Source organism: Quercus suber, unplaced genomic scaffold, assembly GCF_002906115.3.
Source record: "Quercus suber isolate HL8 unplaced genomic scaffold, Cork oak 2.0 scaffold_497, whole genome shotgun sequence".
NCBI classification, from domain to species: Eukaryota; Viridiplantae; Streptophyta; class Magnoliopsida; order Fagales; family Fagaceae; genus Quercus; species Quercus suber.
In genome coordinates this window covers 339,580-366,306 of record NW_027069946.1, presented here as the reverse complement: position 1 = coordinate 366,306, position 26,727 = coordinate 339,580, and the positions used below count along the sequence as shown (strand labels likewise).

The 26,727-nt window shown below is 34.4% G+C and overlaps 2 protein-coding genes across 2 annotated transcripts; one reads left to right on the top strand and one right to left on the bottom strand.

The window, feature by feature from the left end:
• Window positions 1-821: 821 nt before the first annotated feature.
• LOC112028171 (uncharacterized) lies at window positions 822-8,165 on the bottom strand. Its single transcript, XM_065763207.1, has 4 exons — window positions 7,764-8,165; window positions 5,288-5,351; window positions 4,763-4,797; window positions 822-1,143 (listed from the first exon to the last, which is right to left on the bottom strand). The coding sequence occupies exons 1-4, from the start codon at window positions 8,038-8,040 to the stop codon at window positions 1,019-1,021; spliced, it is 501 nt and encodes a 166-aa protein (XP_065619279.1). The 5' UTR covers window positions 8,041-8,165; the 3' UTR covers window positions 822-1,018.
• Window positions 8,166-18,996: 10,831 nt separating this feature from the next.
• Window positions 18,997-20,493, top strand: LOC112028159 (transcription factor MYB24). The gene is made up of 3 exons (XM_024060815.2): window positions 18,997-19,129; window positions 19,253-19,382; window positions 19,827-20,493. Exons 1-3 carry the CDS (start codon window positions 18,997-18,999, stop codon window positions 20,491-20,493), a joined length of 930 nt encoding a protein of 309 aa, XP_023916583.2.
• The last annotated feature ends 6,234 nt before the right edge of the window (window positions 20,494-26,727 follow it).

The window sequence follows — 26,727 nt, the reverse complement described above, 5'->3', positions numbered from 1 at the left end:
GGCCTCATTGATATTCCGCTTCAAGGGGGATCTTTCACTTGGTCTAATTCTCGTGAAGTTGCTTCGAAGGCTAGGCTGGACAGATTTTGGTTTTTTGCAGATTAGGAGGATAAGTTTCCTTCTGTCTCTCAATGTCACTTGTCTAGGCTGTTATCTGATCACTTCCTGATTGTCCTTGAGGGTGGTTCCTTTCAGAGAGGTAGGAGGCTATTTAGATTTGAGAATATGTGGCTAAAAGATGAGGGTTTCGTGGAGAGGGTGCGATCTTGGTGGGAATCTTATAATGTCCTAGGAGCTCCGAGTTTTGTTTTGGCCTAAGCTAAGAATTATTGTTTATCCTAACACAACCTCACCTTGCTCCCAAAAAACGCAGACCAAAACCAAACAATAAAAGACTTTTGAGTTCAATACATACACTGCTATACAACGACATTTTTGTCTTGATTATAAATACCCTTAATCTTGAAAAGATTTCTGAAGACAACCTTGGACAAAACCCAGTTAAGCTTCCATGGAATACAGCAGAAGCCGCCATATACAGACAAAACCTCACTTTCCAAATAATACGAGGTAGACAGAAAACAATTAAACAACTCAAACAATTGTTTCTCTCTCTCTCTCATCGATCTATTACTGTAGCTTAACAGCACTGCTCCTTCCAAGCACCCTCATCTCTTTCCTTTGTTTCTTGTTCTTACAATGGATAGAGGTTAAACAAAATCACATATAACAAAACTGAAATTTACAGGCATTGAAACTACAAACTTTAGCATAATCAAGACTTGAGTAACAAACAAAACGATTCTTGGAGTTATATATGGAGAATAACAGAATCTGAAGTTTTACATTTCAAGTTCCACAGAAGAAATGAGATCATAAGATTTGTATTCAAAGGCCTTCTAGACCTTAAGGACACACTAACCCACCACAAAAGGCAAAGATTCGTTCCAATTCAAAGTCTAATCATGAAGTCCGGCAAGCCTCAGATTTGGCTTGATTCAAACCAAAGGCAAGGATTCTAAGCTGTAATTCTAAACCGGCCCTTCGCTATTCTTCGAGCAATGACCCTCCTCCCACCCTTGGTTGCCTTGCTGTTCACGTGAAAAAGTGCATTAGCCAACATGCAAATCCTACATAGTTTTGCTCACAATTTTCCCAGCTAAGAAAAATTCATAAAGCCATTTAATACAGGCCAGAAGGCAGGAACTTGACCATGAAGTGGGAGGAAAACTCCAAAAAATCTCTGCCCTAAGTTCTTATATGTAATATAGACACTCAATTATGTCCCAAGCAGTTCAAGTACGACCAACATGAAGCAAATGCAGTCCACAACCTATGCAGTTAAAAAGCTAATGCCTAATAAATTGTGTTGTCCAGTTCGAAAATTGTCTGATTTGTCATATCAGCCTAATTATGATCAATATCAGCGGGAGTTGAAAATTTTATTGACCTCTATGAATCTGGAGGTTGGTTCAACTAAATCAAGAAATGCAAGTAAGGTGCGGGCTGTGCTGGTTCATCAATGAATTTGAAGATTATTTCTTGGAATGTTAGAGAGTTGAATGATCGGGATAAATGGCTTCGGGTTCGAAACCTGGTTAGGAAATGGGGGCTAGATATTATTTGTCTTCAAGAAACTAAAATGGAGCTGATAACTAGAGCTGTGATTCGCAGCTTGTGGGGTGGTCATCATGTTGATTGGTCTTATCTAGGCTCTTGTGGATCTTCTAGAGGGGTGCTTCTGATGTGGGATACTCAGGTTGTGAATAAGGTGGGAGGAAGCAATGGGGTGATTTTCAGTTTCTTGTAAATTTACAAGCGTGTCTAATCAGTTTGTCTGGGCATTTATTGGCGTTTATGGTCCTAATTCTTTGAGAGACAGAAGGTTCTTATGGGAGGAATTATTTGGTTTGAGCAGTTGGTGAAATGTTCCATGGTGGGTGGGTGGTGATTTTAATGTGGTAAGATTCCCTTCTGAGCACTCTGGTTCTACCTCTTTTACTACTGCTACGCGGAAGTTTTCCAATTTCATTTTTGAGCAAGGCCTCATTGATATTCCGCTTCAAGGGGGATCTTTCACTTGGTCTAATTCTCGTGAAGTTGCTTCGAAGGCTAGGCTGGACAGATTTTGGTTTTTTGCAGATTAGGAGGATAAGTTTCCTTCTGTCTCTCAATGTCACTTGTCTAGGCTGTTATCTGATCACTTCTTGATTGTCCTTGAGGGTGGTTCCTTTCAGAGAGGTAGGAGGCTGTTTAGATTTGAGAATATGTGGCTTAAAGATGAGGGTTTCGTGGAGAGGGTGCGATCTTGGTGGGAATCTTATAATGTCCTAGGAGCTCCGAGTTTTGTTTTGGCCAATAAACTGAAACTCTTGAAAATTGATTTGAAAAAATGGAATGTGGAGGTTTTTGGAAATGTTGAAGATCAGGAGAGAAATTTGTGTAAAGATCTTAGTGATTTAGAGATGATTGAGTAAAGTCGAGTTTTATTGGAGGAGGAAATGCTGGAATTAGAGAGAGTTCGAGGTGAATTAGAAAAAGATATTTTGATGGAGGAAATCTGTTGGAGGCAGAAGTCTAGAGTCCTTTATATTAGAGAAGGAGACAAGAATACCAAATTCTTTCATCGTATAGCGAACTCTCATAGGAGATTTAACTCCATCGATAGGCTTATGGTGGATAGAGAATTGTCTTCAGATCCGAAGACTATAGCAGGTGGTATTTCTCATTTTTACAGGCAGCTATATATCGAAAATGTGGCTCATAGACATTTACTAGATGATGTGGAGTTCTCTTGTATCTCGGAGGAAGATGCCCTTTGGCTAGATAGGCCATTTGATGAGGATTAAGTGTTTGGGGTGATTAGTGATTTTAAGGGTGATAAGGCTCTTGGCCCGGATGGCTTTTCCATGGCGTTCTTTCAGTCTTGCTGGTGTATTTTGAAGGCTGAAGTTATGGCAGTGTTTCAAAACTTTCATACTCAAGCTGTATTTGAGAAGAGCCTTAATGCTTCTTTCCTTTCTCTTATTCCCAAAAAGGTGGATGCTGTGGAGATCAAAGGATTTTCGGCCTATTAGTTTAGTTGGTGGGATCTATAAGATTATTTCTAAGGTGTTAGCCAATCGGCTTCAAAGGGTGACTCATGGGCTTATTTTAGATTCTTAGAATGCTTTTGTAAAAGGTAGATGGATCTTGGATTCCTTTTTAATTGCTTCAGAATGTATTGATAATAGATTGAAGACAGGTGTTCCCGGTGTGTTGTGTAAGTTGGACATTGAGAAGGCGTATGACCATGTGAGTTGGGGTTTTTTAATGTATATGCTTCAGCATTGTGGGTTTTTAGAGAAATGGAGAAAATGGATAATGTGTTGCATCTCAACTATTAAATTCTTCATTCTGCTCAATGATAGTCCTTCTGATTTCTTTGAAAGCTCTAGGGGGATTCGGCAAGGGAACCCTTGTCTCCTCTGCTATTTGATATTGTTATGGAAGCTTTGAATCGTATGTTGGATGTGGCGGCTACTACTATACAGTTCTCAGGCTTCTCTGTAGGTAATACGGCTGGTAACTCGGTGATGGTGTCTCACCTTTTATTTGTTGATGACGCCCTTATTTTTGTGATGATGATCTTACGCAAATAGCTAGTTTGAGGGCTATTTTGGCTAGATTTGAGGAGGTCTCAAGCTTAAGGATTAACTTGGGAAAATTTGAATTGGTTCCTATTAGTGTGGTGCACAATATGGATGTTCTGGTGGGGATGTTGGGTTGTAGGCAATCCTCTCTTCCATTGAAATATTTGGGCCTTCCGTTAGGTGCTAAATTTAAGGATTTGCCAATCTGGAATCCCATTTTGGAGAAGATGGAGAGGAGATTAGCAGGATGGAAAATGTTGTATTTATCTAAGGGAGGTAAGGTTACTCTTATTAAAAGTATTCTTTCCTCTTTACCTACTTACTTTCTTTCCCTTTTGCCTTTACCTGGGAAGTTCGCAAATCATATGGAGAAATTACAACAAGACTTTCTATGGAGTAGTATTAGTGGTGAATCTAAACAACATTTAGTCAATTGGGCAAAGGTTTGTAAGCCGCTACAACTTGGAGGGTTAGGTATTAGACGATTGAGGAGTTTTAATTTTTCCTTGTTAGGGAAATGGTTATGGAGGTATGTCATGGAGACCGATGCTCTATGGAGGAGGGTTATTAAGATGAAATATGGGAATGATTGAGGTGGTTAGCGCACGAAAAAGGTGACTAGTGCTTATGGTGTTAGCTTGTGGAGATATATTAGAAGTGGTTGGCCGAATTTTTCTAAACTCCTTCTGTATGATGTGGGGGATGGTAGTAGAGTGAAGTTTTGGAAGCATGTGTGGTGTGGAGATCGTACTCTCAAAGAGGCTTTTCCGGAACTTTATTTTCTTAGTAGGACAAAGGATTCTTTAGTAGCTAAGGTTATGTGTTGGTCTAGTGGGAGGATTCATTGGGATGCTAAATTCTGTCGTCCTCCACAAGATTGGGAACAAGAATCATTTGATCTGTTTATGGATATGGTCTACTCTTCGACGGTTCGAGGTTTGGGTCCTAATCAAGTTTGTTGGAAGCCAGCTAGGAGTAGAGGTTTTGAGGTTAGAGGATTCTATCTTTCTTTCTACCCTCCTACCCTCTTATCCTTCCCTTGGAGAATGATATGACATTCAAAGGTTCCTCCAAGGGTAGTTTTCTTTTCATGGTCTGCTTCCTTAGGTAAGATTTTAATAACAGATAACCTTCGCAAAAGACGTGTGCTAGTTCTTGATTGGTGCTATATGTGTAAGAATTGTGTAGAGTCAGTGGATCATCTTCTTCTTTATTGCCCCATAGCTTGTGAGTTGTGGTCGTTGGTGCTCTATTTATTTGGTATCCACTGGGTTATGCCTCACAAGGTTATTGGGTTGTTTGAGTCTTGGCAGGGTATGTTTGAATGACATCATAACAAAGATTTGTGGAGACCTATGCCTCATTGCTTGTTATGGTGTATTTGGCATGAAAGAAATGCTAGAAGTTTTGAGTGATGTGAACGCTCTATGTTAGAAATTAAGAATTTTTTTTTACACACTCTCCTTGATTGGAGTGTGGTCTTTTGTCATTTTTCTTATTCTTCCCTTCCTTTTTTACTTGATCGTTGTAACCTTGGTCCTTGATTTGTGCCCCCTTAGTACATTCCCAATGTACTCGGGTTGGCTGTTTTTCTTTGCTTAATAATATTTTCATTACTTATTAAATATATATATATATATATATCTATTCTACGCTAGGTTTTTTTTTTTTTTTTCCTTTTAAATAAAATCATTGGCTCATTTGAATAAGAAACATCTCCTGCAGAACAGAACAGTTAAAGTTATGCAGAAACCAAAAAGACTGAACAAAATGATATTGATGATTTAACTGTTGACCCAATCCCTGAACACTCTAGCCTAAGTGTTCTTGGTTTAAGTAACAAAAATTTATTCAACCAAAATGTAATCACCCATGTACATCCTGCTCTAAGGGTGGAAGAAACTCCACCAACAAGAGCAGGGGATCTCATTCTAAGAGAGATTATTTCCAGACCAGTACATCAGTCACTATGAGCATCAGCTGAACAAGTGCATAACTTGGGTGACATTACCACCAAATTTCGAAGACTGCTATCTAAGTCATCTCATCAAAAGTAAACTTATTGGCTATCTGGATAATAACATCAGCATCCACATATCATTCACCACACAACAGATCTTATGGGGTTTATCATTTTAAATAGTTAAATTCAATAGAGGAGATAAGAGAAGCACATGTCTCAGCTACCTAAAACAAGGTAATAACTAATAAGTATTTCTATATCATAACCTATGAAGTTTGAAGCAAGAAATCCCCTCCGTATGGAATTTTTTTCGTTTGGCCCACCCTACTTGAGTTTTGAAGTTCATAAAATATCAAATTTTTGCAGCTTATAATTAATTCCTGCCTACTAGCAGCTAATTAAGACCATAACAAAAGTTATCCTCATTTATGATTTACCTTGCATATAGAGATTCTCCACATATCCACCCCCACCCAACCCACTTTTTACTCCAAATCACAACCTAAATGGTATACTTGCTAGTTATGGTCTTAACAGAACATTTAGCAGAAATTGGGCAAGGATGCAATCCTTATAGAAACTATAGTTATGAGGCCTTAACTGGACTACACATCTAGTTGCTAGACATATGAGCATGCTGAAGCTTCTATAAATTCAACGTTCTTGAACAAGCAAAGAAAAAACAAAGTTTATAAAAAAGACATTCTTTTGCTTTGAGGAACTGAATAAAAGAATGCTTCGTAGATTGTCTAACATAGTCATATGTCGATTACTTATTATCAATAATAATAATAATAATAAATTATTTAAAAAAATTCATATGTCCATCAATCACATATATGCTCACCAGGGAACATAATAGCCCCATTTTTTGAAGAGACAGAGAGACCAACAGATCAGTTAGAATCCTTGCTGATTTGAACTGGTTTTACACAACAATTCCATTAAGATCATCTTCTTAATATTATCTTAATATCTTATATCTTATGACATAAGATATTGGGATCACATTCAAGTTATCAATAAGGAACTAGATATTCAGTTTATCAAAGTTAACAAGAAACATTCTTTTCATGTTCACCACAACCTAAAGATGCATAATTTAAATAATAAAAAATCTATAATTCATCATCATTATCTCTCTGTATCTCTCCCTCTCCACATTTTCCCAGCAAACAGACAAGCCATTAACAAAAACATCTAGTCTATCCTTCCATTTCCTTAGAAACCAAACAGAACATAGATTAAAAAGTGCATAATTTATAAACTCCAAATTCCTAATTTATTAGCATCTCTTACCATTTTTACCATAAACCAAACAGACCATTAACAAACAGCTAGCCATCCATCCATAAATTTCCTCATATACCAAACAGAACTTTCATTCATACATGCATAGAAAATCCATAATTCAAAAGTCCAAATATGTCTAATTTCTTATCTCCTTCACCTCCCTTTCCCAGCAACCCGATTGCATTTACAATTTTACACACACAATTTCATAGAAAATGCATAATGTAAAAGTCAACCGCACACACACATGCAGTTACAATTTCATAAAAAATGCAGAATTTAAATGTCCAAAGATTTCTAATCTTTCATCTCCTCACCTCATTTTCCCAGCAACCAAAGGCCCTTGACATATATACACACTCACACACACCATTTTCATAGAAAATATATAATTTAAAAGCCTAAAGATTTCTAATTTCTTATCTCCTTATCTCACTTTCCCAGAAACCAAAAGGAGTACACACACACACACACACTCTTACCAATTTCATAGAAAATGCATAATTTAAAAGTCCACCTCAAACACACACTTAGTTACCAATTTCATAAGAAAATACACAATTAAAAGAACAAAGATCTCTAATTTCTCATCTCATTTTCCCAGCAACCAGAGGACTTTTACATACACCATTTTCATAGTAAATGTATAATTTAAAAGCCTAAAGATTTCTAATTTCTTACCTCCTCACCTCAATTTCCCAGCAACCAAACAGATGACTTCTACACACACTTACCAATATTATTAAAAAAATGCATAATATAAAAGTCCAAAGATTTCTAATTTCTCACCTCCTTACCTCATTTTCTCAGCAACCAAACAGATGATTTTCACACACACACATATATATACAGAGAGAGAGAGAGAGAGAGAGTACCTTCTGGCAAGTAGAAGCTGAGAGAAGGGAGGCCAGAGGGGTATACGAAGCCTTCGGAGGCGACCTTTCGGATCGATTCGGCGTCGTTTTGGTACTGAGGCAAGTGGAGTGAGTTTTCGAACTTGGAGAGTGATGGGAATAGCTTCGGAGTGACATCGAGGCCCTGAGACATGATCCGCTGATTCGGATTCGGGTTTGGACTCAGCCGGAGAAACGGGTTCGACAAAAACCGGTTCACCAGCGACGCTCCGGTTCGGACTAGGGTTTTTGACGCCATTGTTGTGTTTCTATGTGTGAGTGATTTTGTAGAAATGGTCAATTGGGTTGGTTCTGCTAAAACCCTACACACAGGGAGTGAGAGTGAGAGAAAGGGATGGCGGTATATTTGGAATTTCGTGATTTGGGTCGATGTTGGGCCACATGGGGTGGGCTTTTTAATTATCAAACTCCAAATAAGTATCAAATCAATAATCAATATCGACTACGTGCTCTTTTATTTTTTTAGATAAAGGTTAATAGTTTATATATATTATAATTTAGAATTTTTTTTAAAAAAATAAAAAATATAAACTTTAAAAATAAACAGTAATTGTAATTTTTTTTTTGAACGTGAATGAGAAAAATTATAAATTTTAAAATTCTCCTTTTGAATTCAAAATAGAATTTATTATTTGACATTTATGACATTATTTCTAAATAGGGTTACCTTTCATTAATGAGGGTATTTTTAAATCACATAAAATTCTAATTGAAATAGAAGAATCATCTTATATGTAGTATAAATATAATACTAGTTTTATTGGTACTATTTTGCCAAGGTCCAAGACCAATCCACATTTATTGGGTTTTTAGGATTGGATACAGTTTGTATCCAACACTTGTATCCAAAATTAAACATGTGTTCGCATCATAGTGTGTCTGGTGTAAAAAGGCACTGGATACAAGTTTTACCCGGATTAACTAGGGACGAAATCTGAAGCATAAGAAGTCGAGTTAGGAGACATTTTATCTTCTAGGCTACATTCCTAACGTCATTGGGCTAATGTGACCAACCAAATTGGTTGTTGGGGCTAAAGTTTACAACCAAGTTATAAACTTTTAGGCTAATTAACTAGCATGTGAAGCTTGAATCCTTGAACTATTGCCCTACTGCACCGCCAACATTAGGAAACTATCACCATTAAATTAACATGTTGACAAAAATTGTTAACCCATGTTTAACAATAATTGCTAGATTAGGTTTAACAAACATTGTCAAATTATGTTTAACAAAATGTTGACAAATTATGTTTAACAAAAATTATTAAATTATGTTTAACAAGAATTGTTATTTAGTCAAATTCATCAAACATAATTTCACCCATAGGCCTTTTGGCGTATGAGTTTTATTGATGTGAGTAGCGCCCATTGAAGATAATATATCTCTTAATTACAATCCCTTGTTTCAAGGGAAGACCCTTTGATTCCAAACTTGCTGTTTTTGTATATAAGTTCATTTATTTTCATGTTTAAGGGGATATGTGTTTTTTATTTATTTGAGGCTGAACCTAATAATTTATTTAGATTGCATATGTACCCTTGACGAGGATCAAGCCAATTCGTAGTTCTTAATTTGAGGTTTTAGATTTAAAATCCTCAAATATGATTTTGCCCAATTTAAATGACAGACATTTAAGTCAAATACTTTGTATTTAATTAAGCATTGACTTAATTTTCTTTTCTTTTTTTGGGGAGAGATAATTGATTTTAATTTCAATAGTAAGTCAAGGACCATGTTTTTATGGAAATTAAACCAAGGATTCTCTCTTTGAGAAGTTGAATGTCTAAGCAATTTTCCTCTTCTTTCATTTGCTTCTTTGTAGGAATTTTAATGATATTTTGATTGAGATTCTCAAATTTAATTAAGGGAAAGAAAACTCTTTTAAAGCAATTTTATTTTTATGAACATGGGTTTAGGAATTGGGAATTGGAAAATTTTCTCAAATCAATTTTTATGGTCATTTTATTTTGTGAATTATTAACTCCAGTCTTGATTAGGAAATTAGGAATCCCAAAGAATTAGTTTTGTTTGAATTTGAAGGAATTAGAATCCCCACTTCATTTAAAATAATTTTGGGAGTCAAGGACTCCATTGAAATGTGGTGGAGTCAAGGACTCCATTAATTGGGTAGGGCAAGGACTCCATTGATGTGGTAGAGTCAAGGACTCTATTGATGAATTTGATTTGGTAGAGTCAAGGATTCTAGTTGAGAAAACACTGAACCAAAGCTTAAGAGAATTTTTGTTTGGTAATGTTCAAATAGGATTTACGAGTTAGGGACTCGTATCTAAAGCTTCATGTATAGAGTTAGGAACTCCTCAAGAAACCCAATCCTATTTTTTTTATCAAACAAAAGTTCAGATCTGAAGAAGCGGGAGAGGGAGAGATTTAGAGAAGAAAGGAATTGATAAAACCTCAACCTAATGCCGATGTTGTGTGTTTCTCCTTTGCTCGTTGCTCTCTATCTCTGTCTGTGTCTTTCTTATTTATTTTTTTTTTCTCTCTGAATTTTGTTGTACTTTTCTTCTTTTGTGTGCTTATTTTTTCTTTTTCTTTTTTTAATATGCTGAAACCTCTTTCATATATAGAGGAATTGAGAAACCGTTTCCCCTTTTTTTTTTTTTCTCTCTTAACTGATCAATTAATGGGCCAAAACTACAAAGAAAAAGCAATACTGCACAAGCATCTTTCAAGGTAGTTGGCATAAATTGTAGCTGATTATCAGCTACTTTTTGCATTTGAAAGCATTTGAGTGGGGGGTATGGCAAGAAGTTACTTAGCCACACATCCCACTTTCATCTTATCCCATTTTTTTTTTAAATTTTAATTAAAGATGTGACATTGTGGCAGTAAGAGCATTCTCCCATTAGGTGTTTTACAAATATGTCATTTTGACACATCAAAAAACCTACTTTATTATTTTAATACACCATTTTACAATTCACCATTCATCACATCTTCTATTTTTCAATTCTATACATTAAAATAATATATAAAAATATTTAAAAAAAAAACCATCAATATAAAAAAAAAATACAAAATAAAAACCTACCACCATACACAAACACAAGCACAAAATTGTAACAAACCCACCACCACCACCCACGGTACAACCCGCCATCACCACCCATAGGTACAACCCGCCACCACCACCCAATACTACTTCAAAAAAAAATCCCCAAAATCAACACAAAAATCTCAAAAAAAAAAATTGAAGAGATGAATCAATTCCATTTATAAACCCAAATCACAGGAATCAACCCAAAACTTCACCACCACCCACAATCACACGGAATCCACAACCCAAAAGAAAAAAAAAAATTGCCCAAACCCACACCCAATACTACTTAAAAAAATCCCAAAATCACAAAAATCTCAAAAAAAAATTGAAGAGATGAATCAATTCCATTTATACAACCCAAATCACATGGAATCCACAATCGGGGAAAAAAAAAAAAAGCGATCTCTACCAGTCGACATCATTGGTGAGGCGAACTTCATGGTGATGGCCAATCTCAATGACAATGGTCTAGGCAAAAAAAAGAAGAGAGAGTGACATGAAAAAAAAAAAAAAAAAAAAAGACAGAGACAAAGGTGCAAAGAAAGTGAAGAAAAAAGAAAAAAGAGAAAAAAAAATGGAGAGGTGAAGATTTTGAAGAAGAAAGAAGAAAAAAAAAAGGAAAAGAGAGTGACAGAAGATGACGGGAGAGGTGGAGAAAAAAAGAAGAAAAAAGGAAGAGAGAGAAGAAAGAAATTCATAAAGGAAGAGAGAGAAAATGAATATATATATATATATATATTTTTTTTTTTTTTGCATTTTCGTCCGTATCGTTCCAAAGATGGAACGGTACTGTTCGTGTGTGCCAAATATTATAGCATTTAGAACATCTCATGAGGGGGGATTTTGGTGTCTGGTGTGCCAAATGCCAAATATTTGGCAATTAGCACAATTGATGGGAATGTTGTAAGTTTATGCTGCCATAAACAACTCCACCTCCTTTGTCACATGATAAAAATCCTAAATTAGAATAAAAATCCTATGATATTGAAATGGGATTTTGGCTACAATGAATTAAAAATTTTCCTCAAAATTTTGACCTATGTGGAAGCAACACACACCAATTGTAAGCAATTGCTTGAATTGGAAGGGAAAGGGAAAAAAAAACAGTGTTACCACTTGCCAAATTGTAGCACATTTGCCATAGAATTCAACGTGTGATACTTCAACTCTAATAAATTAAAGTTTCCCCTCAAAATTTTACCTATGGGAGCAACATAGGTCCCCACACTAAAGCACAACAATTATAGAACTCTAGTCCAGTAGTGACAAAAATATGATCGTAGTTATCACACTTTAAGTTTGTTGATATTTTTAACAAAGTTGGAATACATTCTGACAAGCAGAGACACCAAGTTATATTTTAGGTCGTGTTTGTTTTACACACACGGTGTATAATAAGATTATCCCTATATTTTATGGTAAGCAGCAAAGCAAAAAATTAAAAATAGTGACAAAAAATAGTAGTAGATAAGCATGCCTCACATGCACCAAGAGTAGTGAGGGTTCTACAAAAAAATGTAGACAGCACTAAGATAAACTATCTCAGAGGATGCCAATTTCCAGAGTATAAGTGTGGATCGCACTAAGATTTTCACTAAACTAGTATAGCCTCATCTTTCCCGAGAACCAATATTGGCCATCTTATCATATAAGGCTCTCAACATTGTTCAACATGATACTTCTTACATCATCTTAATTAGTCACCAAGTCATCTAATATTACCGAAGAACACTTTGATACACTAACGTACCAGAAGCATCCTAAAGTAAAACCTAATCAACATTTTATATTTTAACCTCAAAAAAAAAAAAAATCATCAACTTTGTATTACATAAGAGGGCTTTTGAAGCCAAATCCCAAATATTTTTCAAGGCATATGAATGTATTTGGTAATTTGTATCACTAGTTTGCTAATTCTACTCTGTAGTACTTGAGTGGATTTTTGTAGTATCCGTAAACTATTTCCAAGTAGGCTATGTTCGATATGGTCATATCTTACATCAGAAACCACCTTGATGATATTGGCAAATATTTTGTTTCAGCATCTTGGAAGTTTGACAAAACCCTAGCACAAATCCATATAATAATTGTCTTATAAATTGATCTTGATAATGTCAATTTAAATCAACTTCAACTATAGTTAGACAAGGCAAAGACAAAGAGCTTTCCCCTGTAGCACCTTACATCGTTGAAAATGAGTAACTTTCAATTAGAAGTATATATTTACTTCATCAAGAGCAACCAGGCAAGAGGAGACAAGAACAATTATTTTATTTGAGTTGCATTGATTTCACGTAGATGGTCACGTGAAGTTTTACATAGTTTAGTTTTACACAAATGTAAAACTACTAAAAAATTGTCAAAAAAGATAAAAAGTTGTAAAAAGTGAAAAAGACTTTGCAAAAAGCTGCAAAAAATTATTGTTAACAGGATTAAATGTTAACAAGCACCGTGCGATGCTTGTTAAGATTTCCCTTAATGGATTGTGTTAATAAAAAGGACAAAAAGTTATTGAGAAAGTTGCCCAAAAAAAAAAAGGTCATGATGAACAAAGACTTTTGAGGGCTTCTTGTTTTATTCTGATAAGTTATCTGTTGCATTAAATGATATGGTGTTAGGTGGATCATTGTGGATTTATCAGGAAGATCCAAAGGGCTTCCTTGGATGCTATGTGTACCACAATGGAATTATCAGGTAATTTGGAGAGCTTCCTCGAACGATATAATTACCTTGGTGGGATGCATTTGATAGTTCAAGCATCCTTGGATAATATGCATACCTTAGTGAGATGCCTTTGGTATGTCGTCTATGGGTATTTACCTTAGATGGTTCAAGTGGTCCATTCATGTTTGGACTGAGGGTGGTGGGCCATGTTTGGTCAATTCTTGGGGTTTGGGATCTTGGGGGTACTTTTCATAATTGCTTATTTTATCTTTTACCATTGTTCCAAGGTATGTTTTTCTGTAGTTGACTCTATTTCTTGAAAAGACACATTCTGGGCTTGTTCTGGTCTAAGGTCTAATGCTTACTTGAGTTTTAAGTGCCACGTCCCTATGTAAATAATTTTAAAAATTAAGAAAATTTAATATTTTATTAAAATAAAATTTAGAATAGATATTAGATAATTTGAAATGAGTGTTTTGAAAAGTGGTTAAAAAAATATTAAAATAGACATAATTTTCAAGAATTAATGTAAATGCTCAAGGGACATTATAAACATGTTTCACAAAGCGTTACCAACAAAGCACTTCACTAAAGGTGATAAAGGGGTGTCATTGTCACAAGGGAGAGATAATATTATACAGAGCAAACTTTATGTGGAGGGGAGGGTGCATATTATTTGAAAATCAACATTGAAAAAGTGTCTTCACGTTCTCTTGAATGTTCAGCTAGCTATGGTAATAATTTCTCAAAAAATAAATAAAATAAATAAAATAGCTATCTATGGTAATAAAACAGGGTTTTGTTAACGGTGTCCGTTAACAATAATTTTTTGCAGCTCTTTGCAAAGTCTTTTTCACTTTTTACAATTTTTTATCTTTTTTGACAATTTTTTAGTAGTCTTTTTTTTTTTTTGGCAACTTTCTCAANAGCATGTTCATAGTAGGGCTGTCCTAGTTTGGTTGGGCAGCCTTCTTCCTATCAAGCTCTTCTTTTCTTTGAGGTCATGATGAACAAAGACTTTTGAGGGCTTCTTGTTTTATTCTGATAAGTTATCTGTTGCATTAAATGATATGGTGTTAGGTGGATCATTGTGGATTTATCAGGAAGATCCAAAGGGCTTCCTTGGATGCTATGTGTACCACAATGGAATTATCAGGTAATTTGGAGAGCTTCCTCGAACGATATAATTACCGAGAGAAGAATATATATATATATATATATATAGAGAGAGAGAGAGAGAGAGAGAGAGAGAGAGAGAGAGAGAGTTTTTTGATAGGCAAAATTTATTATATTTGAATAATTTATTAGGACCTTCTTATATTCTGAAAAAGAATAAAATTGGGACCTTCTTTTATAGGAAACATTTTCATGATCATTCTTAGAAGTCTATTGGCTAATAACAAAAAAATTCCACCCTTTTCCTTCAGCCACAGAGAAAAAAAAAGAGTCCACAATTTTGGACGATAATTTTGTTGTTCTTTATTTCAACCAAAAAAACTGGGTTGAATGAGGACTTTGGTTTTTTTTTTTTTTTTTCCTTCTCTTGCACACTTTGAGTTGGACTTAATTCTAGGGGGAAAAAAATGCAAATTAAGCTTCTATCATCTCATATCAAAGTCTGCCATATATTGCCATCATCATCAATATCACTTTCATCTTCAATTATCATTCTCCATATAATGATTACATGCCTAATGTACTTGTAATACTTCTAAGTCAACCAGTTCTAGAGTAGCAAAATAATAGACCTTAAATGTTTGGTAGAAGTGCTACGTTATTCCATTAATTCTATCATCACATTTATGTGATCATTGATAAGTAGTATATGTATATATAGAATCTTTCATTACAATTATCATTATCATCGATTCTTGGTTTTTGTTGTCGTACAATTCTGTCACCCTCAACAAGAGTGTAGCATTGGGGAAACTTAGAAAGCATATACATACATATATTATCATTTACATCAAGCAAGTTATCATGATTAAGAAAAAAGTTCATCATTAATTTCACCTTTGTTGTTCTTCATTGATGTAAACCTAAGTTTACGTATTAATTTATGTAAGGTTGAATTTATTCAACCATGTGTTAGCTTTATTATGTGCCAAATTTGCTTGTATTTCAGTAATTAGATACCATGTATTTAGGCGGGAATCATGTAAGGGTTGTATGTGAGAGAGTGTGAAGAATTCAAGTGTGTGAGCATTCAGAAAGGTTCTCGTGACTGGATCTCGTGAGTGACTCATGATTGGCGACTTGCCAAAATGCCACACGTGTGAAGCATGCAAGAAACTGAAGGGTCATGACAACTGGAACACTACAGGACAAAAAAGATAGTCTAGCCTGACAGTTATCTTGCGACTCAAACTCGCGACTCATCCCAGTAGCAAGTGAGTCATCAGAACACCCTATTTTGCAGAAAAATGTCTTTTCACATTCCTCATATACCCTACTATAAATACTCTTATACCCACTAAATGTAGAGAGCTTTCAGAGAGAATTTTGAGAGAGAAACCCTAGAGAAAAACAAGATTGACTCATCTACAATCTTAGACATTTGATTTTCCAAATTTCTCTACTCTCACCCTCTCCATTGACATGCCCTTGAGAGTTTCATTAGGCAAATTCTTATCTCATCATACCCACATCAATGAAGAGGTAATTTGGTGCTTGGGAAGTAGTTTGGAGATGACCAATTTATTTGTTTGATGCAATGGGCTTATTGCAGGATCTAAAAAGCTAAAGAAGACATGGTTAGACTTAACCTTGTTAGAGAAAGAAGCTTGGAGGGCTTAGGTGGTTTGGGTAGATTAGGCTTGGAGGGTCTATTGTTATTCGTGTATCCTAATTTTATTATTTAATGGATCATTTTACCGCTTGGAAAACGACGGAGAGGTTTTTCGCCGAGTTCTTCGATAACACATGCCGGTGTTATCTTTGTATTTGCATCTCTCTAACCTTTATTTTTGCCTTTTAATTGCCGTTGTGTTGTAATTAATTATGGTTTAAGAGTTATTTTTTTATTTGGGTATTGCTTGTACTTATCATTCACATATATTGTTTGAGTATAAGTTTGTGTTGGTTTTATTAAAATTGGGGGTCTAAACATTTACTAGTGTTTTATACACCAAGTGAAATTTCAATTTAGCAAGAACACCGATCCTAATTTTCCTTCTTTGGTACATTGTATTTTTAATCTTTAGTTATGGAACTCAAATATATGACTATGGTGATTGATCATCATCTAATCATGGACATTCATCATCATCATATGCAAGATAATGATCCTTTAAAATTTTAAAAGTAATAATCATCATATTTTTAGAATAATATCATTATATACAATATAATAATCCTTTAAAATTTTAAGAGTAATGATCATCATTTTCAAGATAATAACCCTTTAAAGTTTTAAAAGTAATATTTATATTATAATTGTTAAAACCATAATCATCTATTGTGAAATTGAGGGATTCAATTTTGTCACCTCAACAACATTTAAATAAACATTTATCAGTAATAATTTGGATACCAATTTAAATTATTAACCACGTCATAAAATAGTGAGAAATGCTACATATGGTTACAACATTTTCTTAGTGGCAAGTTGTTATTAGTGTTTACCTATTACTAGTGAGCAAAAAAATAATTTCAGCAAGATTCAAATTAAAACCAATAATAACTTATTACATAAAATTTATTATAAATTTTTTGTAAAAGTATTGTAAACACATAACATTAATAAGGTTTTAAGAAACTCTACAATATAGAATTATTCTAAAAACTTTAAAGAACATTAATCCACCATTTCACGTGTCAACATTCTCATTCACTGCTGCCGATTTTGGCCAATCACATGTATCAATCAAATTACAGAATCAAGCAGCAGTGGATGAGCATTACCAAAAGTAAGTATTAATTACTTAAGTTAAAATGAAAGTACTTAAATGGAAAATTTTTCTATTTATTACCTTCTCCAACATAACTGTTTTTGACTAAGACTTTACATCTTTTTAGGATGGCCCTACAATACATGTACTTGATTCGAATTCCTTGGCAGATTTGTTGATACACATTAGCAATTAACAAAAGAAGTACTCTAACTATGGAGGTAACAATAATCAGTTTAATAACTTGTTTCTGGAGAGGCAGCAATAATTGGTTAAACCGATATTTCAAAGATAGAATGGGAAAATTACCCTAAATATAGAGAGGAAAGTACTTTTTCTTAAAAAAAAAAAAAATTATAGTAAATTATTAGAATAATCTTGAATCAATAATAAAATTTTTAAACATTTTGATAATAATTTTAAATTAAAGTAGTTTTTTAGACTTTTTGAATTAAACTTTCACAATAGAAATTATAGTAAATGATTGAATTAATTTTAAAAAAAAATGACATTTCATTTAAATTTCTTTAAAATTTTAATTTTTCAATTTCAATTTTTTTATTGAAGTTTCTTAAATTTATGAAACTTTTAAAAGAGTATTTCAAACTTTTTGAAACTCTTGTAATAGAAAATACATTAAATGAATAAAATAACTTAAATAACTGGCGAAACTTTTTTTTTTTTCAAATTCTTAAACATTTTAATAAAAAATTTGATTGAAGTATCTTAATTCTTTTATAAATATTTTTTAAGAGTTCACTTAGAGTAAACTAACTTATAAAAATTAAATATTAAGACACATGATAAAAAAAATAAGCATATTCTTTTATAGACGTGTAAAATAAAGCTACAAAACGATTGTATATATGACACGAGAAGAAAGCTTCTCCATAGGCACAATTTTGATTATATAGAATAATATGTGACATGATATAACAATACCCAACAACATAAAATTAATGTACTTCTCTATATATATATATATATATATATGAAGGGAGATCTACTTAATTCCTTAGAACCTAATTGCTAGCATTGATTGAGCTAAAGTTTTGGAAATTTTTCTGATTCAATATCCAATCATGTTTTCATGATTTAGACTCTATTACCACTCCCATAGTCCCATGCAATACAGAACTAAAAAAAAAAAATTACCACTCCCATAGTCCCATGCAATACAGAACTAAACAAAAAGGATACATTCTAAGCAATACAGCTCATAAAGGATGATACTGCAAGTTTAAGCCCTTCGCTACAAACCCAGCTAACTGGGCCACCATGGTACAGCTCTTACATTAAATTCATAGCCTCAGTTTACTCAGTGGTATACTCACACTTCCAAATTACCCATATCTTTCTTTCACTGTTTTTTTTTCTTCTTGGGTGTAAAGTAAGTGTAACCTCTCCTAGCCAGGGCTTAATCTAGCTAGTGCTGCCTTTCTTTATTATTTCTTATCTCTCTCTCTCTCTCTCTCTGATTTTTTCATCTATTTAAACTTATTCCCCAGTACTTATTTATCATCGATCATTGGCTGCACTAACACTGCTTTTAGAGCATGATACTGCTTTTAGAGAGAGATGGGACATCACTCGTGCTGTGACAAGAAGAAGGTGAACAGAGGACTATGGTCAGCGGAGGAAGATGAGAAACTCATCAACTACATTTCAAACTATGGCCATGGTTGCTGGAGATCTGTCCCAAAATTTGCTGGTAACATTATCACTGCTCCCTCGTCTCTCATAATTGCCCTAGCTTTATAGCTTTCATGAATTCCTAGTTTTATTTCTCAAATTTTTTTTTTCCCGGTTTCATTGTATGGCTTCTACGAAGCAGGCCTGCAAAGATGTGGAAAGAGCTGTAGACTAAGATGGATAAATTATCTTAGACCTGACTTAAAACGTGGGCGCTTCTCTCCAGAAGAAGCGGCCCCCATCACTGAACTTCAAGGCATTCTAGGAAACAAGTACCATCTTATTTTTCTTTTCCAAAAATATTTATACTATTACTAATTTTATTTTGGGAAATGCTAATGAATGCTATTAGGGTATTGGTTAATAATTCATTTAAAGAAAGTTTTTATGGGGAAAAAAAACTATTAATGTTTTGACAACTTTTTTCATTTCCCATAAAAGTGATGTCAAAACTTTTCTAAAATAGATTGTTAACTAATACTTTGAAGGCACTCGTTAGCATGACCATTTTATTTTATATATATTTATAAACTTCACTAACCGGATAATAGATATCATTAATGACAGGACACGTCAACAACCTAACAAATAAATTATTGTAAATTTTTTATATTTTATTTAATATATAATACTTTAGCTCGTAAATCTATTTAGTAAATTTAATAAAATCCTCTCTTTTTTTCATGCAAGAGGGAACTTTTTTCTTATTTGGACAGGTGGGCTCAGATAGCCAAGCAACTACCAGGAAGAACAGATAATGAGGTCAAGAATTTTTGGAATACAAGCATAAGGAAGAAGCTAATTTCTTATGATGCTCCTGCAATAGCCACCTTTCTTGATGTGCACTTTAATGGTAACTCTGAGGAAGGTCTTTTCTCTCTAAATGCAAACCCTAATTGGATCCTAAACTCTCGGCAAGACCAACTATACCTTCCCACTCCAACCCCAAATTTGCAAGGCTTTGATCATGGTGATCTTAAATTAGAGCAAACCAATTATGTTGCCAATTTGGTTCAATATCCACCCCCAATGGCACCACCATCAAATTCTTCCTCCTATGATCCACTCTGGTCATTAGGATATTTGCCTCATAAAAATTTTGATCCTAATCAAGAACATCAAAATTTCAGCAGTAGTGGAGCAACACAACATTATATTGGTGATAAGCTTATTGGGCCAAGTATCGCAACACCAAATTATGATGAAGATCCATTAACAGTGCCCATGATTCCAAATCCTTGTGAGATTATTAATGGTAATTTGTGTGGCATGTCTTACTCATGTGCTTCACTAGAACTTGACCCACTTGCTAGATTCCCATATTTTCCAGTTGGTTGTGATTATCCTTATGATCTACACGTGCCCAACAATCATATGGAGTAAATGAATGCCATCATGTCATCATTGTTATCATCAGCATCAACATTGTCAGCATTATCAAGCGGCTAATTTGTCACAAACCCTAATCTTCCTTCAAGCTGTGAGACTTAGACAGCGTACTCTTTTGGAGTTAGGTTCTATTTATTAATTGACGGGCCTATAATTGATACAGTGCATTTATTTCTTGTTATGTGCATGCACAAGACATAGGTGAAACTTCTTTGGGAAATCTAAATGTTTCTAGTTAAAGTGAGTAACGGCTGGTTGAAGTTCAAAAAATATGTGTAGGTATGTTATTCAAGTTTGTCAACTTTCCTTCTCAAAAAAAAAAAAGAAAAAAAAAAAAAAAAAAGATTGTGAACTTAATTAATATATTGTATGAGTTCCTACTCCTTGGTGCCTAACAAAGTTCAAAATACTACTCTATATTTGCACCAATTCTTCAATCGACACACAAGTTGTAAATTTGTTAATATGTGATTGAATTACATCATTTACACACAAGTACATCATTGAAACTTAGTGAAAAGTAATCCAATCACCACTTGTCATGTGTTCAAGTTGTAAACACATGCGTGGTCCTAGAATTTTTGTATTTGTACACTCCTCGAGAATACTAAATTGAGGATAGCCCTATCTTGATCAACCGAATACTAAAGACCCTCTCCAAAGGTTGAGGAAGATGGGTAAGCATCTCATCTAAAAGCAAAAGTTCATCAAGATACCAAGAATGGAAGCATGCAAGCTAAGCAACAATCATCTCCTCATTTAATGCACTCTACCAACTAGACAGGCCATATTCATCATAGAATGACTCATCAGAACAGTTCTTTACACCCGTTTTCCCACTCATCCATGCCTCAAAAGAAGAGAAGAAAGAGATGGGACCAGTATCTCCCCCTTTAATCCTACACCCTACAAGTAGACGATGAAGGAGGGAGCTCCATCCAAACAAAAAAGAACCTTATTCCAAGATTAAGGGATCCAAAATTTTTTAATAAAAAGTGTGAAGTGTAAGAGTGAACAAGATTGAAAAGTTATACTTAACAAACATATCCTTGGCATTCCCGATGATGCAATTGTGAAAGAGGATTAGGTCAGTTCAGTTGTCTACTTTGTCCATTGTCTCTACCCTTTTTTAGATCTTTTACTTGTCTAAGCCCTTAACCCATATTTACTAAATTAATTACGACTACCATTCTATTTATATATATATATATATATAATTTACTTATTTATTTAGTTTAAAGGTATAATCAACCTCATGTGATTACTTAAAAGTAATTACGTTAAAACGAATGAGAAACTACCCTAAAAATAACATTTGTATATTTACAACTATCATGTTTAGGAAGACTTCACTTAAATTTAACCGGACCGAAATAGTCCCAAATGCTACGTTAATGTGGCTTAATAGAACCGTAGCAACAATAAATGCTACGCTTAAGATTTTAGATATTACGAGTTTGAGATCTTTTATACACACACACACACACACACACACACACATATATATATATAATAAATTTGGACTTAGAATATGTGCTCTCAACCCAAACCTATATTTTTCCATTATGTAAGTGCACAATAATGGACCGAATATAATGAAGTGGACCAAAATGTACCGAAGCGGATAGAATATGATCGAATGAACCAAATAGGACCAAATATGACTAAAGTGGACCGAATAGGACCGAAGTGAACTAAATAGGAACAAAGTTGACCGAATAGGACCGAAGTGGACCAAATAGGAACAAAGTTGACCGAAGATGACCAAATGGATCAAAGTGGACAGAAAGGACCAATGTGGACTGAATAGGACTGAATGGACCAAACAAGACCAAGGTCAACCGAATAGGAACAAATAGAACCTAAGTGGACAGAAGGGACTGATTAGGATCACAGTGGACTAAATAGGAACAAAGTGGATCTAATAGGAGCAATGTGGGCTAAATAGGACCAAAGGGGACCAAATAGGACTGAATAGAATGAAAGTGGAAAGAATGGACCGAAGTGAATTGAATGGGAATGAATGAATCTAATACAACCAAAGTGGACACAATGGACAGAAGTGGATCGAATAGGACCAATGTGGACAAAATAGGATTGAATGGACCTGATAGGACGAAATTGGATCAAACAAGGCCTAAGTGGACCAAATAAAACCAAAGTGGACCAAATAGGACTAAAGTGGGCCAAATAGAGGTGGGTGTTTTAAATCATATATCACGATTCATGGTCAGATTTTGAAGGGAAAGTGAAGTGGCCTACAAATTGGGAGAGAATCTAGGTTAACACTATCGTGGGGGAAGAGAGTGAAGGAAGAGAGGCTTGAAAGTTGAATGGGAGTAATGTTAGAAGAGAAGCCTTGCTACATTAAGGTTTGTGGATAGCTTTGAAGAGACAGTCACTTGCTTAAGGTTGGGGTTTTTTCCAATTATTTTAAAAAAAGAAAAAGAAAAAAAGATGATGTAGAAATTTGTATTTAACATAAATTTGTATCACTGGCAATAAAAAATAATTATATGAGATTCAATCATATAACTTCTTGATATTTAAAAAATATATTTTTCTCCAAGGGGGAGTTTAACCACGTCCATTTGAAAAATATATAATACCAATTGTAAAAGTCATTTGATTTCATAGTAGGAAAAAAGTGAAAGCAATTTTAATGGTTAATGAAGTTTGTGGCATATAATTCTTTATGTTGGAGAGAAATTAATTTTTTTTTTTCTTAATAAATATTTTGCAGGATAAGCATGAGAAAATTGATCCTAATGATTCATAGCAATACATAATTCTATAAAATAGATATAAATCATGCAAGGACATATATAATAGCTATATTTATTAGGACTTATAATGTCCTAAATGTGTACCTTAATGAGGAGAAATTATAGAGTCCTTTGGTGAACCACGTCACTTGTCCACTATTCCACTAAAAAACTTCTGTTTGTTTAAAATTGCCGAGTCAGTAATTAATTTCTGTTTAAAAAAATTTTCTCACTAACAATTTTAAACAAGTGGCAGTTTTTTAGTGGAATAGTGGACCATATCACTTGTCCACCATGTGGATTTTATAATTTCTCCTTAATGAGAAGGTCTTTGGTGGTGACTATGAATACTCCAAATTCAACACCAATGGAGATATATGCATAGGCTAGAATCTCCTATCCATGAAGCTCAAGAGAAAAAACAAAACATAAATCGACACCAATAGAAAGAAAATAAGAGGAAAAAAAAAAAACAAAAAAAACGAAAAAAAGGCCTCCAACCCCTCTTTTATAATTCTCCGTTCTTTCCCTTAGGTTAGAGTTGGACTTCTGCTTAGGTTATACTTCCTTTTAAAATAGGATAAATCAAATTAAAAAAAATAATGATGATGTGGAAAATTATAAGAGTTACAAAGCTTATGTGTCAAGATATTATAAGGTTAACAAATGGTCAAACACTTCAGTTTTATATTATATATAAATAATAATAGGGAAAAAAAACCGTTGAAACAAAAAAACTAAGCTTGTTTGTGAAGAATAGTACTATTTGAAAGACGTGGTGGAATTTTGTGTAATAGTTGTTTATAACATCACTTGTATATGAGGTGGAGTACACATTTGTATGATCCACTTTCATGTAAGATAGATATTACATATAACCATTACACAAAATAATAAATCCTAAGAGAAGAAGCAAATAAGCCCTTTCCTACTTTCCATGTTTGGACTGGTGCAAATGATAACGGACTCTTGATTCAAATAGCATATCTTTCTCTACAATTTGCAAATACGTTCTTGATACTTGATATAGAGGGTTTAGGATGACGAGATGAGAGACTTTATGTTTTGGGCCACATATCTATTGTCATTGGGCTAATGTGACAACAAATTAATACAAATGAAATGTCACCAACCAAGTACTAAACTCTTGGCTAATTGGGTCTACCTTGCATGTAAAGCTTGAATTATTGTCCTACTGCACCGCTAACAATAGAATATTACCATAAATGTTACATGTTTTAACAAAGTTCATATCCAATTGCATTCTACCCCCCATTTGTTCAAGTTCTATTCTTCAGTCCTAACTCAAGACTTACACCAGTCACAAGGTCATTCGAATCCTAAATTCGAATAAAAATCACGCCACACTCTTAGTGTAACACCTCCTACTCCACCATCTACAACATTCATGTATATCATGTTTTTGTTTTTGTTGTTGTTGTTGTTATTGTTGTTGTTGTTGTTGTTGGTTTTTTTTTTTTTTTGGGTTCATTTTAAACCTAAGTTACTTTTTAAAGAAAAAAAAAAATAACAAATCATAATTGATGAAGTATAAAATGAAACATTTGAGATATGATTTTTATTTGATTAGAACACTGGATGCTTCCCTTCATTTAATGTCACTGCTAGTTTTAATAAACCCATGAAGTAATGAAATTGGTGAATAGGAAAACACAAACACACTAAAAACGCTTTTTTTGGATAATTGGAAAAATCTGATATGTGATTAATTGGAAAAGTTAAGGAATGCAATAAGGGCATTGGTTTAGAAAATATTTTTAGAATCCTTTTATGGAAAAATAAAAAAGTAACTGATTTTTTTTTTAACAAATTTTTATATTGTAAGGTTGAATTTAATCAACCATCTAATTGGCTTTATTCCGTGACCAATTTGCTTGTAATTTAGCACTTAGTAACCCTGTATTTAGGTGGGAAAATTGTAAGGGTAGTGTGTGAGAAGATGTGAAGAAAAGCTCAAGAGTGTGCAAGAAAAACAGAGTCTCGCGACTAGGACTCGCGGGTGGTTCGCGACTGGCAAGCCGCGAAATGCAGTCACGTGAGAGACACACTGGGAAGCTGAAGGGTCGCGCTAGTTGTCACGCTACAGGACAAAAGTTCCAGTCTGGCCATGCCGTTACGTCGCGACTTGATTTCTCGACTTGGCCAAGCTGCGAGATCAAGTCGCCAACTTGCCCTGGTTGGCAAAAACTGACGTTTTGCATTCCCTTCTCATTCCTACTATATATACACCCTTATACCCATCATTTGAGAGAGACTTCCAGAGAGAATTTTGTGAGAGAAAACCCTAGAGAAATACAAGATTGATTCATCCCAATCTTCATCTAAAGAGACTCTACAAATTCCTCTACTCTCTTCCTCTCCATTGTCATCCTTGAGAGGTCATTTACCAACCCTTGTCTCACCACACCCACGTCTGTGAGAAGGTCCATTTGGTGCTTTGGGAAGCAGTTTGGAAAGAACCAATATACATTGGTTGATGCTATGGTCAAGTAGCGAATCCGGGAAGCTAGAGAAGAAAATAGGTTCGGCATAACCTCGTTGGAGCAAGAAGCTTGGAGGGCTTAGGTACTTGGGTAGATTAGGCTTGGAGGGTCTTCTGCGTTCATGTATCCTAACTCATTCCTTTTGGATTATTTGACCGCTTGGAGGGCGGCGGAGAGGTTTTTACGCCGAGGACTTGGTTTCCTCTTCGATAACACATCGTGTGTTGTCGTGTGTTTGCATCTTCTTTCCCTTTACCTTTGCCTTATATTTACTGCTGTGGATGTGTTTATATTTGGCTTAGATTGTTCTATCAATTCAGTTATAAGCTTGTTATCTATTCCGCACAAAATGTTTGATGTAAAGCTTGAATTGGTATTTTTGTTATTTGGGGTCTAAACTTCAAAGGTGTTTTATACCTTTTTGAACTTTCAATTGGTATCAGAGGGGTGCACTTGTTGTGGTTTTAATACCTGAGTGTGATCCTTGACCCCTTTGTGAGATGGATAAGTCTCAATCTCTCATGTTCCACTATTTTTGATGGTAATAATTATGCATTTTGGAAAGTCCAAATGAGGCGTTTTTGTGTTCTATGGATGAGACTGTGTGGGATGCAGTTGATATAGGTTGGACTAAACCGGAGCCTAAGGCAAATTGGGATAAGGATGCTCTTGCAGCAGCAAATGCAAATAGCAAGGCATTGAATGCTATCTTCTGCGGTGTTCTCCAGAAGAATTCCACGGATTTCTCACATCCATTGCTAAGGAAGCATGGGAAATTCTGGAGACAACCTATGAGGGAACTAAGAAAGTGAAGGACACAAACTTCAAATGCTGACCACTCAGCTTTGAGGAGTTAAAAATGAGTGAGGAAGAGTCTTTTGATTCATTTTATAGCAAACTGAACGAAGTGGTTGTTGGTAAATTCAACTTGGGAGAAAAGACGGAGGACTCAAAGATTG